Source organism: Rhipicephalus microplus, chromosome X, assembly GCF_043290135.1.
Source record: "Rhipicephalus microplus isolate Deutch F79 chromosome X, USDA_Rmic, whole genome shotgun sequence".
In the NCBI taxonomy this organism is placed as follows: domain Eukaryota; kingdom Metazoa; phylum Arthropoda; class Arachnida; order Ixodida; family Ixodidae; genus Rhipicephalus; species Rhipicephalus microplus.
This window is the reverse complement of record NC_134710.1, coordinates 100599230-100617873: the sequence shown is the minus strand read 5'-3', so window position 1 is coordinate 100617873 and position 18644 is coordinate 100599230. Positions and strand designations below refer to the sequence as shown.

Genomic DNA, 18644 nt, shown 5'->3' with positions numbered 1-18644 from the left:
CCCCAGCGCAAGTGTTGAAAGTTTTGCGACACTGCTGTCTCAAAAGGCCTTCTTGATGCATACCTTACAAAAAAGCATGACAGCTGACCTGGCTGAGTGCTGCACATGCTAAGTCGTGATAGTTGCACCTGTCGGCTTATTGTTTTTGGAGATCTCTCAAACTGTTACTGACACTTGCTGATAATATGGAGCCTGTAATTATTTATCTGTCATGCACTGCAGCAAACAATGTGCTGTGTTATGACTAACAGGCCCCCAGCAACACATTGCAGCAAAAAAAAAAAAAATGTGAGGCCAAAATTTTTGTATTAGTACCCCTTTAACAATAATAGTCTACGTTGCGTGCCTTTTTGCATTATTGCCCATGGAGTACTTAAAGGCGAGGAATGTGTGCGCTATCAGCGTGACATGGCATTCTTGACAGAAAATGATTGAGCACAGAGTTTTCAAGAAAGGGAATAGAAGCAAGCAAGATGACAGTTTTTATTGTGGGACATGGGCCCTTTAATTGCTTTCTCTCTAAAAGTGTATGTGTATTAGTACTCGCTGTAACCACTGTAGACGAAACCACATGCTTGCCATTAACATGATCATTACAGGCGTTTTGTTACAATACAGAAAAAGTGCTCACACCTTTGAGAACATGTAATGCACTTGATTTTCCTGCATTATAAATTGTAACTAGTGCATCACAAAGGTATCTTCAGTGTGCTGCAGCTGAATGACACACAGTTTCATTGGTTTTCTTTTCTTAGAGCAGTGTTTGCAATTTATACAAGGTTTTGTAACTTTTGAATAATACACGCACAGCTGAGGAGAGCAAAGGGTTAGGTGAGGCTACGAATTTAAGAAATTTGCAGGCGTGAAATGGAATTGGTGGCTTGCACAGGACAGAGTGGGTTGGAGATCATGGTCAGAGGCCTCCATTCTATGTGAATATAAGATAGGCTTATAATGAGGATGACATATTCAAGATTAAAAGACACTTTTCTTAACCATTAGTGTCTGAAAATTTTGTATTAGCGCAGCTCTAATATTAGACTGTAAAATACCACTTGAACGAACAATCTGTTGAATGAACTATTTAGCTGTACGAACTCTTCTTAAATGCCCCACTGAAGTGACATCTGACTCAATGCTAATGCATTGCAGTTTAAAGTATTATGTGCAGAGCGCAAGTCAGTTGTACAAACATATTTTTGCATGAAGACACGCAGGAAAATAAGGCATATTTACAGTATATTACACAGTTCTGAAGCGTAAGCCAAGATGTAGGAGAAAAGCGCTCATGTCCTTATAATTGTTACCACTGTAAAACTATATTACTGGTCACAATATCTCCTTTTAGGTTTACTTCTTCACGTTTTTACCTTCACGTGTTCCGTGTCAAGGTAAATGACCATTGATAAATAGTGCACGTGTTTTCCACAAAGTTGTGCTTAAAGAAAACCGTAAATAAGGCATGCTATTTTAAACTCTTCTGCATTATGTGGAGGCCATGCAATTTTGTGGGTTATACAGTAAAAGCTCGTTAATTCAAATTCCACGGGAACGCTGAGCAATTTCGAATTAAACAAAATTCGAAATAATGAAAGTGAGCAAAAATGGGTGGATTTCGGGGGTGGGGTCACGAAAAATATTTATTGGCCAAAAAAAGTCGGTGATGACCATCTGCCTCTTTTCTCTGAATGCCACAGCTGCGGCTCTCTGTTCCAGTGCGCGGACGCGGCGCAGGGAATCCTCTTCACCCTCTTCAAAGCTGAAGAAGAGACGCGCCACATTAAGTGCCTCCATCACTGCAGAAGCTGACGGGCGCACAGGCGCTTCGTCATTTTCGTCTTCCTCACCTTCTGGCTCTTCAGCATCAGGCTGCGCATCGGCTACTTGAGCGACAATGTCCTCATCAGTCAGGGCACCACACACCGATGCACCGGTGTCAACTTCAACATAATCGGCAAAACGTACGCCCCCCCCCCCCCCCCCCCCCCCCCCCCCCGAAGAGTGTCGCGCAATGCCACTGGCATGAGCTCCTCAGCCCCATCCACGTCGACGTCACAACTATCCTGTGCACTTCCAGCTGCAAATCCACTGTGGCGGAAACAGTTTGCGATTACGCCCCCCCCCGAAGAGTGTCGCGCAATGCCACTGGCATGAGCTCCTCAGCCCCATCCACGTCGACGTCACAACTATCCTGTGCACTTCCAGCTGCAAATCCACTGTGGCGGAAACAGTTTGCGATTGTGGTCGCGGTCACCTGTTCCCATGCGCGCACCAACATGTGCATGGCAGTGAACGAACAACGTGCTCGAGGAACAAAGTGACGCTGCCGGGAGCGGCCTAGGACTGCTAGGACTACTCCGCCGGCTCCTCAACGTCCCGTGGGTCCCGCGTACAAGTGGCGCCAGGCGCTGAAATAGCGGGAAGGCTACGGAAAAAAAAATTGCTCCCTGGATTTTGGAGGCCATACTTTGCTCGCCCTTTGCTCGGAGGCCACTTGAAGCTCGAAAAACTGGTCGTGCCACCTATCGTTCGACCGTAAAAGCTTCCACTAGTGTTTGACGATGATGACGCTCGGCGGCGCGCGCTTCGAATTATCCGTAGAGGCAGCAATTTCTGTTCGAATTAACGAATCGTTTTACACATGGTCTCCTATGCACTGTGGACCGGACTGCGGCGACCATTTCGAATTATCCAAAATTTCGAATTAATGAGGTGTGAATTAACGAGCTTTCACTGTATCCTGAAGACTCATCAGTCACTGTATTAATCACACGGACAAGATTCACTGATGGATATCTCTATCTGAAACTAGCTGAAGTTTCTGTGCTGGTTGAAGTGCTGCTCGATCTTATATTGGAAAAATTTATGAGTCCTAATATGTGAAAGAGCAGCCTTTTGAGAGCATGCATAAAAATGGAACTTTTCAGTGTCTATAGCAGCGTAGCCAACAAATCCGCCTTTTATTGGTATTTATTCTGTTGCTGTTATGCTAATGTGCTCGCAGGACCTGACACAGGCACCTATTCCTGCCCAGAATCTGATGAGCCCATCACCACACAAAGGTCGTGGCAGGCCTCCAACAGTGACACGGGCATCAGAGGTGGTGGCTAACTGTGCTGCAGCATGCAACTGCCATGCCTACTATGACAGCTACAATGCCCAGCCGCAGCAGTTGCCGGCACACCAGCAATCGCTGCACCTGCAGACTCCTGGCCATCTTCAGCCAGCTCACCAGCAGCAGCAGGAGATTCAGCGACACCAGCAGGAGATTCAGCGACACCAGCAGGAAATTCAACAGGAAATGCAGCAACAGCAGCAACAGCAGCAACAGCAGTCAGACCAGCAGGCCCAACAGCAATCGCAGCAACAGCCACAGCAGCAGCAGCAACCACCGCAACAGGCACAGCAGCAGCAACCATCGCAGCAGTCTCAGCAAGACATTCAGCAACAGCAGCAGCAACAGCAGCAGCAGCAACCGCCACCGCAAGCACCACGAGAGTCCCAGCCATGAATGGATGTGAGAAAGGTGCCATTGATTTGCGCACCTCCTTCATTTTACTTTTTTCGCCTTTTCTGCTTGTAGTGAGGGCCAAACAAGTTGGCTTTGATAAGTTTCTATCTGGGAAACTATATTTGAAATTTTTTAATTTTTGCTTTTAAAGAAGGCATGCTAGGTGCCATCAAAAGAAGTGGAGCATTCTAGACGTTGCTTTCATGCTAATATAAGTTTGGGTTTGCAGTCGGCTTTCTCTTCCCTTAGGGGTTGATTGCTCTGACTTCTTGTTGCCTTTCCAAGGATGGTATTTTTTTTATACTGCCTTTAACATTATCAAACTGCATTCATTTCTGTACCAAGGTTACTACAGGGTGATTCTACCTAAGGTCGAACAAGGCATGACTGGTCGACCCGTTGAATTTATTTCAAAATTTTATATATTGTTGCTTCATGGTGGAAAGAAGATATCCACAATTAGTTTTGCCGGAAAAATATTTTTTCCGCTCCGGTGACCAAATCCGGTGACCAATGGCCGCTCCGTTGACCAAATCATGCAAAAATTTGCATAAGTGTAGCCGATACCTTCTACAATGCTTCTGACAATTTAAGAAGCTGAAATCTAGGCCTGCATTCTATACACTTAGCGGGCGGGAAGTCTGATCTACATCCATGGCACTTGTTCGCTCCCGAGAATATAGGTACCGAGTAGTCATACGTGGTTACAATTGAGTCGTCGTAATATATAAAATTCCAGCCATGCTTTGTTCGATCATATGTGGAATCACTATACAACGAATTTGCTTTCTTTGTTTATGTGGATGTTTTCTGAAATTGATACATTATTTTTTTCAAATTTCATTTATATTTACAAGTTGGGAGTGCCGATTCATAGTCATATTTGGTAAGCGGGGGCCTGGGATATCATTTGTTTTTCCTGAGCTTAAACGAAACTGACTATTGACTATTGTTTGAATGGTACTTGATTTCTAAGCTGAGCATGCTACTTAAGGCTACTTTGTCCTTTATCTGGCTGCTTTATGGCAGTCTAGCATTAATGGAACTTGTTATCTAGCATACATGTATCTGACTCTAAAATGTGAAATGTATATAGCTCTATAGTTGCTACTCCAAGCAATACTTAGGTACGTTTGATTTTCTGATGGCTTCACTATGTATGCTTTTTTTCGTGGTAGAAAAGGCAGTAGTTTGATGCATCTGCTGCTCGATACATGAGGAATTGATCCTTGAAGAAAAATAAGTGTTTGTAAAGAGGCAATCAAAGTTCTAGGATTCAAAAAAAATTTTCTCACTGTCATCACGAAAGTATTGCAGTGAAAGTGTGAGCGGCTTTGAAAAACTTTTTCTGTCACAGTGGCTTCATTGTTTTTAGGATTGCCAATTGGGTTTGTAAAATTCTTGCCTGGTGAATGGTGTTTTCATTGCTTCAGCATCAATCAAAATAGCAGTTCCTATAGAAAACAACACATTCATTTGGTTTTCATTTGTGCAGTGGCTGTGTGAAGTATTTAGTATTGTTGTGAGTGGCTGGCCAAAGTCAAACTTGGTAGTTACTATGATTCTTTAAGCTTTCTTCTGGTTCCTTTGTGGCTGTATTGGTAAACCTATCTAGTTTCATCTTTTTAAGGCGAATTTTTACTGTGTTTTTACATTTACGTTGTGTAGTCTGAATGGTTGAATTATTTCAGACCTTGTGTACTGGCCATCGCAACCTAGCCCATGGAAGTAGTGGTGTACTTAGCAGCAAACATCATTATGGTGGAATGGTGGTCGCTTGTTTTTACTCATGTTTACTGTGCAGCTGCATGTTTTGTTGTTGTGAAAGATATACAGTGTGGTCCTACAAGTATGCTTGCTTGCGAGATCACTGGTCTCTAGCGAACCTGTTTGTTTCATGACAAACTCTTAGTTTGTGTTGGCAAGAAATGGTCAGTAAATGAGCCTGTGTAAAAGTCGTCATAAAGTACAGGTAGGAATTGAATTATCCCTTCCTAGAAACGAGAAGTGCCACTAAATAGAATGCTGGCAATGGAAGTATCTTACGTGTATCAGGAAGACTTATAGAAATGATGGGGACTTCAGGCCAGCTTTGTGGTTACGAAAAGAATATCATTGGTTTAACTGAGTTGAGGTAGGCAACCATTCCTTTGAGATGCACTTGGTGTCGAGTAGACACTGAGCCCTGCAGCTAAATACACGTTTATTTATAATATCGAGCATTATGTCGTGTGGATTATGTCGTGTTTTTCTTTGTTAATGTTCTTATCTTTTACCTTATTTGTGTAATGTAACATTTAATGTGTGATAATCTTGTCTGATCGCTTAAAGGGGCCCTGAAACACTTTTTCAAGTAACCATGGAATGAATTCAATGGAAGAGCTTATTGCCTCACGAATTCAACACCACAAAAATTTTAAGAATCTGTCCAGTGCGAGTGCAGTTACAAATATTTGTCACATGCTGCAATTGCCTTCTCTCTTCTCTCGTCCTAACAGAAACGCTGGAAGCTAAACAGGGAGGGATGGCAGGGCCGAAGAAAAACGTCACAAGCACCTCCTGACTTTGGGCACTTTTTTTTCTTTTTTTTTTTCTTTGAATGCACAACTTTTTCAGTGTGATCGCGTGCGCGCGTGCACAAGCCGCGGCCTGCTGCGGCGATCTCTGTAACGACCGAGCGCACCATGTTGGAGCTCTGCAACTTTTTGCACGCCATGTTGCAAAACTGCAACATGGCGCACAAATAATCAGAGACCGCAATCGGAAACCGCTGCCAATAGGTAGTAGAGGCTCCCGACAACACACGAGCCAAAAGTTATACCACAGCACGCTGCCTCCAATTCCCACTAAATTATCAAAGTCAGCTAAAAATTGCTTTCTCTTCTCTCGACAAATGACGGAAGACGCTCAAAAATCACTCCTAGAAAGCCCATCCATCAGCCATTGGCTGATTTGAACATGGCATGCTCGGTCGTTAGAGAGATTGCCGCGAAAGTCCGTCACTTGTTCACGCGCACGTGCGTAATCGCATTGATAAAGCTGCATATTCAAAGAAAAGAAAAAGTGCTCAAGGTCATGAGGCGTGCATAACATTTTTTGTTTGACCCACCCAACCCTTCCTGCTTAGCTTCCAGAGCTTTCGGCAGAACGAGAGAAGAGAAAATGCAATGGCAGTGTGTGACAAATCTTTGGAACTCGCCTCGTACTGGACAGATTCTTAAAATTTTTGTGCCGTTGAATTCGTGAGGCAATAAGCCTTTCCAGTGAATTTCATGGTTACTGAAAAAAGTGTTTCAGGGTCTTTTTAAAGATACAAAATCAAAAAGTGTGTAAGGTGTTATCTCCATGTTTGTCCCTACATATTGCTTTTTGAACTCCTTCCACAAGTGCTAAAGTAGTGTTGCATATCTGTGGAGCCCATTATTTTGAACTTTTCTCCTGTACACAACTTTTTCTTCTATTTCTGAATGTAAATGCCTAAGTGTTATTGTGTCACAGTGTGTATGCAGCTTTTTGTGTTGTGGTGTCTTGGCTTGTTAAGTTGCTTATGGCATTGCAGTGCATATACACTTTTTAGTGTTCCCTTCACTTGCATGTCTCATGCTTGTACATTCCATCAGTGAAGCTTTGTATGTTTGTGTGCACAGAGAGTTTGAAATTCCTAAATTAAATGTAGAACACTGTCTGCTGAATGATAGGCTGTGGCATGTCAGGTCATCCAGTGGATGTATTATGACATCATCAAGGTTATTTTTAAGGAGGTGTGAAATAGTGGGGAGCGGACCAGGAACATATGAGGGGTGTTCAAAAATTCAGACAAAGCAGTTTTAGCAGCTCTAAAGGAGGTGGTACTTGTGAGACTAGGAAGTAAGCATGGTACTTGAGAGCACAAGAGACGGGATCAAGAATGAGAAGACGCATACAACGCTGTATTTGTATGTCACAGTGCTGTATGTGTCATCTCCTTCTTGGTCCAGTCTTTTGCGCTGTTGTTCAAATACCATGCAATTAAACTAACTCACCCAGTATGCCATCCTTAGAAGAAGAATGCTTTTTATTATCTCTGAAAAAGAGATGCAATATTTCTGAGGGAACATCTGGATCCGTAACTGACATGGCTAGTATGTGTCTATTACAAAGATTACATGTAATGGTTCAGTACCATTCTTTAGTAAATAAGCAAAATGTTCCTATCCTGATGGCTTTTCTGTATGGCAGGAAGATGTAGTACCTAAGTACCTAATAGAGTTCAGAGCATCGACAAGAAACTTGGTTTCCATGGTGGCAATAACGATTCTGGGTTTGTCACTGCTGTTCACATCAACTCAGTTCAAGGAACTGACAACCACTCCAAACGTGTCAGGAATTGCTGAAGAAAATGAAAATACCATGAATTGTGGTGAAATCAATGATGCTGTTTGAATAGAAAACAGAAATAAGTAATTACCACCACGCGTGATAAACAAAACATAACACTAACAAACAGGCAACCGTCATAGAGGCTTGCAGTCCAGTGATGGAGTACTTTTCGGTGTTCTTGAAGATAAGGACGCACATATGTTTTAATCGTTGAACAGAAACTGAGCAAAGAAGTATTATTGGAATGTTTTTTTAAATTACAAAATTAGCCAGTGGCGGTGTTCATCCCACCAACCACATAATTGGTCCCTCTATGTGTTCAATTTGCCAAGAGGAGAGCAAGCAATGTTTCACCGTCTTTGAAACAGAATTGCGAATTTTCTGCTGCATGTAGTAGTTTCTACCTGCCAACTCACAATTTGTCTTGGAGACTCCCGATTTCTGACCAGCCTTCTTTATTATACAAGCAAAGCCATAAATCTCCTGATTCAGAGCCCTAACCCCCACCTGAAATGAAAATAGCAAAGGCAACCCGAATAGCTACATACATATTCAAAGGGAGGGGCATCCATGGTGCATGTGTGTGGCCTTGATTATTTGACTTGGCATGCTATCTTTATCTCGATGAAGAACCCGCAATGACATCACACTGCAAGCATGCAAAGTTAGCTTTGCCATTGTAGAGTTATATGGTGAAGCGTGCTTTTGTGGTAACGGGATGTAAAATTTTGCAGGCCATACCACATTTTGGCCACTGGTGTAATTGCCATTGTCTAAAAGCTTTACTGCAATCATTCAGAGCTGTATATGACATCACTGTATCTCTGAAAATTTAGAAATCAAAGCGTGGTCGCTCTTTTTTTGCCGTTGCCCCTATCCCCCTTCCCCCAGTTGTTTTGCTAGTCTCCTGATTGTTGAGGTCCTGAGGTTGGCAGGCATAGCAGTGGTATAACATGTGGCTCACATGTTCACAGGAGCCTTGACTATTGATGAGCTGTGTTTTCTGACTATATTCAGCATGTGTTGCAGGGCCCATTTGAGAGGTGTGCCCAGTGTAAAAGTGTACTTTGTGGGCCTTACTGTGGGAATTGTTTCTTTTGAGGTTTTTGAGATGTTTTAGAAGGTGTAGTTGATGCCGGTTTAAATGAAGGATAAGGAGGAAGGCGGTTTAGCAAATCTTAGGATCTCTCCTTTGTCTTCACTGGTATGGTACTTGAGTGAAAAAATAAAGGAAAGCAGGCCAGAAAGGAAAACAGACAGGCCACTGTGTATATTTCTCTGTGAGAGGTATTGGTGTATTGCTTGCACTCCTTTTAAGCTGAATGAATAGGTTGCTACTTTACTGTGTGTACCAGCGCCAGTGTGAGAGGGAACACTTTCTTTCTGTCAGTATAAGGAGAATGGGAAGGCCAGTCTGGCGATTTTACGACTATGTCAAGATAATGGTGATTCTTCATTCCTGAGAAATTAGTGTTAATGGCATGATAGTAGATATGCTCAATAAATTTGAAAATAATTTTAAATAAGAAAAACGTGCAAAACCAGAATTGAAGCCCAACGAAACAATATTGCATTTGTGTGGGCAAATAAAAGGGCAGGAACTGTAAGTCGTGCGTATTATGCCAGCCCAGCAAGTGCAGAAGATGAAATCTGCAAAAGCCACCAGGAATCAATGCTCAGCAGATATCTAGTATAACTATGCAGCACCATTTGTATCATACCACTGGTTGTCTGTAGAATCTTTTAGCGGGGCAAATCTACAGTACTGGCTGAAGGTTGCACATGTGCGAACCCAATCATACAAAAACTCTTTCCATAATCAACACTGGGTGTATCCATAATGGTAAGCTGTGTCTTGCAAAAGATGACTTGTACTTGGCTTGAAAAAAGCTTATCGATTCGATTGCAGTGACGTGAATTATGGCTGTCCATAAACTTATTCATTTTTACCACAGGAACTTTAGAGAGTTTAATTAGTCACACCTCTTAGTATAAGCATTTGACCTGATTTCTGTAGAAACGAAGCTGAGAGGACTGGAAGGTAATGCAGATTTCGTTAGTCATAGTATAATATTGCCTTGAAAGCTTTTGTTAAGTTTTCCTTTAAATATGAAGAATGACTGTAGTGAATCTGGCAGTGGAGAAATAGTACAAGAAAGCACCTTATGTTAACAAACGTATTGCTGGTGTAAATTTTTCTGTAAATTTTTGGCAGCCAGGTAATTCTCAAATAGCTGGCCTTAAAACTTTTTATCATCAAAAACTCTGCAGTAGTTTGTTCATTGGGTCCCCAAATAGCGCTTCCATCACTTGTGTTTTTGTCGCTGTGCCCCGGGTATCTCACATGCAATATGGGAAGCAAAATAGGTGGTTAGAGGTAAGCTGTAAAGTTTGTAAGCATCTCTCAGCCTATAATTTGGCATAAATGAGGCTGCAGTGTGCTAGGAATTGTACCAAGCAAAATGAATGGAGATTCATAGAACTTAAAGAACTGTTGGAGTTGGCATTTAAAACCCAACTTTTGTTACCTGCACCATGGTTATTGTGATGACGAAAAGTACAGACATTAGGTGGTATTTTCTTTGATATTGGCACGATATTTTCATGAAATAATGTGGCCTAAAAAACATGCAAGCTTAAAAAACTGAATAAAATTGTAATTGCCATGAAATTTTTTATTGTGATGTAGGCTTATCGTATGATGAAAAGTAGCCTCTATATGCTTAATATTCAGTGTAATGACAGTACTAGTGGAGAGCCTTTTGTGTTGTGAAAATGAAAAATGAGAAGCAATGCTCTTTTTGTCACTCGCTCAAGATTTAGTAGAGAGCAGTCAGCATTTTAACGCATCTAGGTCTGATCATTGGTATTGATAGTGCACGTTGTATTAAAATGGATATAGTCAGTTGTAGCTTGAGCAAAAATATCAGCTCCACCCACGGCCATCACTGTCTCTCCAACTGAGGATTTGCATAAATGCTCCTTACAATCACACTTACCCCCGTATTCAGAAACGCTACTTGACTTGAACTTCACTTGAAACCGCCTTCAATGCAGCGCGTTCGGAACGTGTCTGTGCGTTTGTGCTGCCTTGGCACGGCCTAAAGACGGGGCGTTCGAAACACGTTTGTGCTGCATTGATGTCGGTGGCAAGTCAAGATCAAGTCAAGCAGCATTTCTGAATACGGGGGTTACTTATTTTTGTGACATCAGCACTGCTTGCATGTTTCTGATAGTTCGCTTTCCCATGCACACACACATTTGTGTTGCTGGTTTTTATGTTCGAAAGCTTGAACATCCGTAAATGTCACCAGGGTTTCTGATGTCACTGCACAGCCAAATGTAATTTCTTAGGTAGTAACAATGATTTAATATAAATATTTATATTGGCCAAGAAGTATTTACAGTTTCATGGCCAGTGCAGGTACTATGGGCTTCAATGTATTACCCTTGCTTACAGCCTTACAGTATTACACTTGGATGCATACAGGTTTTATTTTCATAAAAGAAAATCCACTCTTTTTTCATCTTTTGCATAATGGAAATATGCCTTGACTTATTTTTGGGGTTGGTAGCTTCGGTTAATGTCAGTGATTTTATTGGCTGTCTAAAACTCATACCAAAAAGGAAAACAAAGTGAATTTTCAGATTTGCAGTTTTAAAACCATAGCAGAGGAGTGGTATTATGGCAGTGTGCTCAAGCAAATTTTTAAGGTTCAGCGTTTTGGCGCTTTACACAAAGCCTTGAAGTCTCAAGTTTGTTTATTCTTAATTGGAAGAAAATGGTTTGACCTAGGTGGTGTCTGCTGAAGCTAGGATGCAATTTCGCTGAAAGAAGTTTGTGTTTGTCTGTGTATGTATGTGTGCATGCTAATTATTGTGCTTTAAGTATCCAATGTTATTAGGTATTCTTGTAATCACTGAATAAGGCTTCATTTTATTTTGTGGCCAAATAACTTTGAAGCATTTATTTGTATTTTTCTTAAGCCTATAATGCTTTACGTACAGGTAGTGCAAAATTCTTGCGAGAAAAAAAATGAAAGTTTGTTATGGTTTACTACTGTTCAAATATAGCAGTGTATGTAAATGATGTTTTTGGCTGGATAATGCAGTATCAGTTAGTCATAGTATAATAGTATAATATTGGCTTGAAAGCTTTTGTTAAATTTTCCTTGAAATATGAAAAATGACTGTAGTGAGACACTTGCTGCAGAAAAAGTTTGCTGTAAGCTTGCCAGTATTTGCCGATTTACTGTTGATGCCTGCAGGAGTGCTTTCCAACATGGCAAAGTTTTTGTTGCTGAAATTGCTGCTGCTCCTAGAGACTCGCACAATTTTGAAATTTTCATTTTTTATTTTTCATTGTTCATGGTGCACAGAAACTTGTTTGTCATATCTGCGAGGTTGCTTTTGTAGAAGTCAATGTTTACACACTCTGCTTACGGCTATATACTACCATAATATTTGTGCTATTGATATTGCTATGAAATTGTCTGATAGGCGAAGGGTATCCAGTGTACATGTTCAGATTGTGGGTGGCTTATCTTGCAGTTCATTTCTGTAAATTCCACCTGATGCCACTGGAGGCATGTTACGCACATATATTTTTGTTTAGAATGCTTGCACATATGCCCCTTTGATGTTTATTTTTTATTACTATTTTGTAAAAGTTTACTTCTTGCTTGAGTAGTACACTAAATGCCTTCTGAGTGTTGTTCAATCTACAAACAAACAACAAATGTTACTGCTTTGCTTGGAACAAAGGCACTCTGTGTAGAGGGTGTTGTAGTCATCTTTATACTCATTGCTTCGTGGCAGTTGCACAGTGTGCAAGTATCCACAGAGAAGCACATGCCAAGTTCTGTCCTGTTGTGGTCACTACATAGATTTGTCAGCGTAGTATGATTCTTTCTTTCTTCCAAATGGTGTCACCTGTATTTGCTCTCCTATCTTCACTATGCTGTTTTCTTCCTCCAACGTAGTGCATGATAGTGTTGAGCAGTACGTGGCCGATGGAGCCTTCTAGTCTATTGAACAAAACTGTTGTCTTATTTCTTTCAAATTGAACGATTACACCGGTTAAATCTGAACTTTCTAATCCCTCAAAAACTTTTAATATGTGTTGTATTAGTTAGTGCACTGTGACAGTGATCAGAACAATTGGCATGTTTTAAATGTTTGCTCTTTTTATACGTTGAGATCTCAAAAACGTTTTCCTTTTATTTCTAGTCGTGTTTTCCCCCACCTTCATTTTTTTTTAAACTTCATGCGAGTGGTACTGTCACATTGGATATTCTGGTAGATAATTTTGTTCATTCCTAATGAGAACAGATTGTGTGTATCACCTTTCTTATATAAACTGGTTAGAAATTGTTCTTTAATATCTGTTTGGCTGGCTGTTTATGCATTTATGACTGAACTGATAAAGAGTTGCGTATGTAGCAAAGGACACTTATCGTAAAATTAAATTGTAACTAAGTGGTCGTAACTTTTTATACTTTCAGTACTGCACATAAGATACTCCTCTTGTGCTAACTGCATTGAATGACCTGCACATGTTTTGCACTTCTTTCTTTTCTCCTCTGTACTTTGCTTATGCCTTTCTATCTCAAAATATATCAGTTGTTGCGGATAGTAGTGGCTACAAAAACGTCTCTGTACTTTATGTTCCTATGGGGACATGAAAGTTTTTTGTGCAGCTGAGCTCATTAGTTGCCTTGCTTCCATTGTGCTGAAGTACAAGATCTCATGGTGAAGATTATATTCAGCTTTTTTCTCAAGTGGTATGTTTCCTAATATGTTTAGTCTGGAATATTGTGCAACAAACCAGCTGTAGTATTCTTGCCCTTTGCAATGATGGAGTGAGGAGGATGTATTGCCTGTATGCAAGAATGTATGAAACCTAGAGTTGGGACTTTTGCACCATGTGTTCTTAAATTGTTATAATGCTTTGTGATAAGTTTCTCTTTCTCTCGATTCATCATTTTTTTCATGGGTGTATCATGCACATGTAAAAGGGATTTTTGTTTGTTTTTTTTTTCTTATTTTGCTGTAGTAAGCTAGGATTACAGGTAGATTGTAGGGTTGCAAGTGGTTGTTGATCACATTGTAATGTATCAATCCTACTTTTTTTGCTTGTTCTTTCACTTGAATGCATCAGAACCGTGATATTTTACTTTTTCCCCCTTGCATTGCATATGCAACGGTGACAACTTAGTAAGCATTTGTTTTGAGCTACATTGTGCCAAACTGTTTCATTTGCATCTGCTTTTGCTTCTGGTATTATAGCAGTAAACAATAAAGGGTGTTCGTGCTAAACTAACTGTCTATTCCTTTTGGACCACTGATTCAAGGACTGTCACTCGTTTTTTTAAATAGTTACTGTAACTAAGTAATTGTTAGTGAAATGTGAAAGGCATGTTTTAAAAAAAGGTGCAATGACACAATTCTCCTTCTGGATAGATGTTATTCATCGAATTCCTAGATGATGCCCCCTCTCTTCTGTGAGTGCATTAGCATAAAAAAAGATGATAATCTCCTCAGGGCCAACGCTCTATCAATAAACTCTTTGTCCTACCTCTGCACATGCATACAAATGCGTGAATTGGGTGTTTCGCAGATAAGACATGTATAATCTTCAAATTTTCAGGCTCCTTCTCTAACTATGAATCCAGTGGCTGCGGCTGCACGTCGTTCTTATAACCGTTCGCCCTTCTGTGCGCTTTGGCACCCCATCAGTTCCCACTATTCCTCCGTGCATGAGTTCAGCAACTGCCGATAACAGCGCTACCGCGATCTCTACCTCACAAGGCTAGAGCGGGCACAACTACTGGTTGGAAGTGTCGCCGCCAAATATCGCAGTACTTGTGAAAGGGGCATATGTGGGGGTGAGGGGGGCCCAAAGTTATTATTCTACACTGATAGTCATGGTGTAGAGTGAAGACAGGTACGAAGACACGGAGACATACAACGCAGGTGCTATGAAAACGCGTCTTCGCGCTAAACTCTACACGTCATTTTGTCTGTCGACGCCGTCTGCTAGAAACTTGCCACGTGCAGCTTCGATATGAGAACTATTCAAGATTATTGCTTTCATCTGGCACGATCACAGCAGGGGTTAGCGAAAACTACGGTCGATCACCTTTATGCTAATTGCCATCGAGTCGCCTTTGACTCCTAATGATACCAAGAACGCCATTGAGATCGAGGAACAGCATTCAAGCATAATTAATTGGTATTGCAAGCATTGGGCCATCAATTTAGATTGAATGTTAGCAGATGAAATGGTAACTTTAAAGCAGTATAATTTTTTTACACGAACAAAAATTAATGGGGCAGAAGCGGGCCTGTACCTTGCCCCGTGACATCAATACGCATTGCTTGCTTTCTTTAGGCTATCTCGACTGACCTCTTGCACTCTGTGTATGCTGGATTGTGGTAGTGTTAAAGAGCTCGTTTTGCAGAAATTCCGTTGCTGTCGATGCATTGTTGGTTGTGAGCGAAAAATAGAGAAAGCTGCAAATGAAATAACAGCTTCGGTTCGACTGAGAATCTAAATGGCGCCTGCATGGCAAGCTTGTACTCTACCACAGAGGCCCGCCTTTTTTTTTCATACTGTAGGAAAAAAATCACAGCATGGATGTCATGTAGTATGTGGAGTATTAATGTATGTAATATTACGTAGCAGAAGAGTAGAATCGCGCCAGGCGTCAAAACATGTGAATTGTGCAACGAGAGAATATCTCAAAGACCTACCCATTACAAAGTGTACGGACTTTAACTACTGAGCAGCACCTCCTTGAACGTTCTAACGGCAAGCTATTTATACCTACCACTTAATCGCTGTTCACGGCAATCTCAGGGCGGGGGAGGGACTATCTTGTTTTCAGCATTACCAGCAAGGGTGCAGTGAGCGCACGTCGTCACATCAGCGAACTATCATGAAGTAGCCGCGAGCGCTCTCATCTCCCACGTGTCCTTCCGGTGGTGCGGAGGAGGGTGGACGCTCACTCGCGCGCCCTTATCTTGCGGTGGGTAGGATCGTACGTCTTGGCTGGCCGTGGGTTTTCACTGGAACTAATATGTTCTAGTTACCAAGTGCACAAAGGTCACTGCAATCTTTGCAGTCTCAGTTTGGGAAAATGGCGCGCTTTTCAGACGCAGCGAAATAACGAGTGAGACGCTTATTCGCTTTCATCTGTCCCTGTTAGTATGTTTCGTGCATCATTTGTGCGTGAGAAACGCAGGGCACGTTTCGATCTGCTTTCAATTCTGTGCGTGAACTTCTAATTCGTTGCTATCGCGTTCATTGCTTTGCCTTTGCGCCAAAGCTGTGACTTTTTTCTGAGCACTGTCCAATTTTTAGACCTTGTCATATTCTGCAATGGCGGTGCTTGGAGCTGGTAAGAGACAGAGTAGCTGTACAAATTGCTACATGGTACCCTTATTTAGTTTAAAAGTTATGCAGGAAAGGCACTCAGTCTGCCTGGGAGCCTCGCTCTCAGGCCGTTGCGAATAATGCTTTTTATTATATACAGAAGTCTTGCAACTTTTTAAATGCGAATGCATTACTTAGTCGGGATATGTCGGGCATTCGGCGTTGTCTGCGTGCCGGTAGGTGTTCTCTCTCCACTCTCACTCCCTCTCCTATAGCAGCTGCGGGGGCGCGCATTTATTCTCGCCCCCTAACAACCGGAGCATGTGGTGCGAGAGAGTGTAGGAGAGAGGGTAGGTACAGTGCTTCCCTGTTTGCTCTCTCTCCTCCCTGCGCCCCACTTTCCCGTCCGCTTGCGCCTCCCTCTCGACCATTAGCTGGATGGGCGCCTCTAAAGAACATCCGGAAGTGTGTGCTCGAGATGCCGCTGTGAAACGCCAATGCCGAGCCGAGAACGCTGTTTGTTTTGCTCACTTCATAGTATATTTTAGCCGTGCACGCTAGCTACTAGAGCTGGAAACAACGTTACTAGAATAAACGAAGTTTGAAAGCTCAGCGGGAGAAGCGGGCCGTGTGGCGGTCAAGCGAACTAGTGGCGCTGCGGTACGATCTTGCTCCAGCGATGCGGGGCACGCGTGTTGTGAATACCGCGAATGCTGCGCTGTATTCCCACGTCAATTCTCAGACTTTTTTGTAACTGCGTAGTTTCTTGTACAAAAACGCGTTTGTCATGTATGAGGCGTAGCGAGGAGGAGCAGATTTATCTACATTGATGTACGCGGACTAGCTTTGCGCCAGGCTCCAACAGCGACGACTGCAATGACGACTCCGCTTCACGCAACTTGTTCGTTTGTTTGTTTATTTATTAATTTGTTTTCTGTGTAAGAATGGTTACACAGTGGCGTGGGCCAACATAAGAGCTACTATAAGCAGCTTGAGAACCTGATGTATGTAGCCTCCGATCTCTTGCCCAGTGGTGACGGGCTAGCTGACAAACGATCATAAGCGAATTCGCTGTCCAGCCTTATATGTTACCCGCGAGATTTCATATTGTAGTGCAAATAAAAATTACATTTCCATTAGTATTATTATAATTATTATTATTACATGTGGTACCAATTGGAGGACGTGACAGAGGTGACACCGTTGAGTATTAGTATATTGTGTGACAAAAATTACACAACAGTTACAAACACAAAGATTACAAAAGCTGGAGGACGCTTGAGCTTCGCCTTCAACAGTAGACCGCAATAGCTAGCCGGGCCCTGTGCGAATAACCTTCTCAATTACTAGAATATCTTCGGTCTCAATGTATGCCTCAACCGTGCCGTGAGGGAACGAACGACTGCGCGTGCACCACTGGCCGTTTCGAGCTATCGTATAATGTCTACGGCAAGTTCAGTTGCAAAGTGCCTGCTGCGCCATAATTGTTCCTTTTGTGAATCAGCTAAGGGGCCTTTACGCGTGCGTAAAACAACACGCGGACTTAAGTTCGAGCGCCCTGTAATGGCTGGGCCTTTCTAACACCGACTCGTTGCGCATTTCACGTTTAGGCGCCTGACGTGATTCTATGCTTCTACCACTTAATAGGACGTGGATTGGAGAAATTTCTTTCACTACATGAGCAAAAGAAGTGTAAACATAAGGCGCTGCTTTTTGGCTGGACACAATAATAATGAGGACTTAAAATTTATATTGCTTTTTCTTCCGAATCAGTTTCGACCATTGGCGTGCCTCTGTGGTATAACACCTGATTGCCACGCAGAGAGCCCTGGGATCGATTCTCTCTCGCACTGAAGTTTTTTTTTATTGGCAGGTTTTTGTTTTTTTGTTCCTTTTTTTGTCACGGACAAGATTATGCCGTCTCGCTCACAACCGAAGACGCTGACAGTGATGCCAACACGAGAATTTCTGGGAAACGATCTCGTTAAATCTATCGCGCTAAAATAATATACAGTGCATAAAAATTGTACATATAAGTATAGGTGAAGATACAGTCGTTTATCCTGCAACTTAATTTGAGAGCATGGTCAAAGCACACACTGAGAGGTAGTTCATCCTCGACAACAAAAATAACCTGGGAGAGTAATCATCTAAACAATTTAAGACCATGTTACTATAGTATACTTTTTAAATAAGGCGTAGTAAAGTCAATCAATGGCATGCTATCATTTAGTCTTGATTGGGGTATAAACCGATTAATGTTGATCGCGACAGACCTCTGAAGAAATCCCGCGCAATTCAGAAGGTGGTACCAAGCTTTGCGTCGCAAAGATAGAAAGCGCACTGCCAAGTGCAAAGTCTATGACATGTAGTGCGAAAATGACGGCGTCGTAATGC

General features: G+C 42.0%; 1 protein-coding gene across 1 annotated transcript in view; it reads left to right on the top strand.

The window, feature by feature from the left end:
• The window catches only part of LOC119187011 (uncharacterized), a 53366-nt gene extending 49638 nt beyond the window's left edge, over nt 1-3728 (top strand). The window contains exon 5 of the mRNA XM_075877331.1: nt 3005-3728. Within this exon, the coding sequence (XP_075733446.1) occupies nt 3005-3511 (507 nt within the window). The 3' untranslated portion in view covers nt 3512-3728. The remainder of the gene's footprint in view (nt 1-3004) is intronic.
• The last annotated feature ends 14916 nt before the right edge of the window (nt 3729-18644 follow it).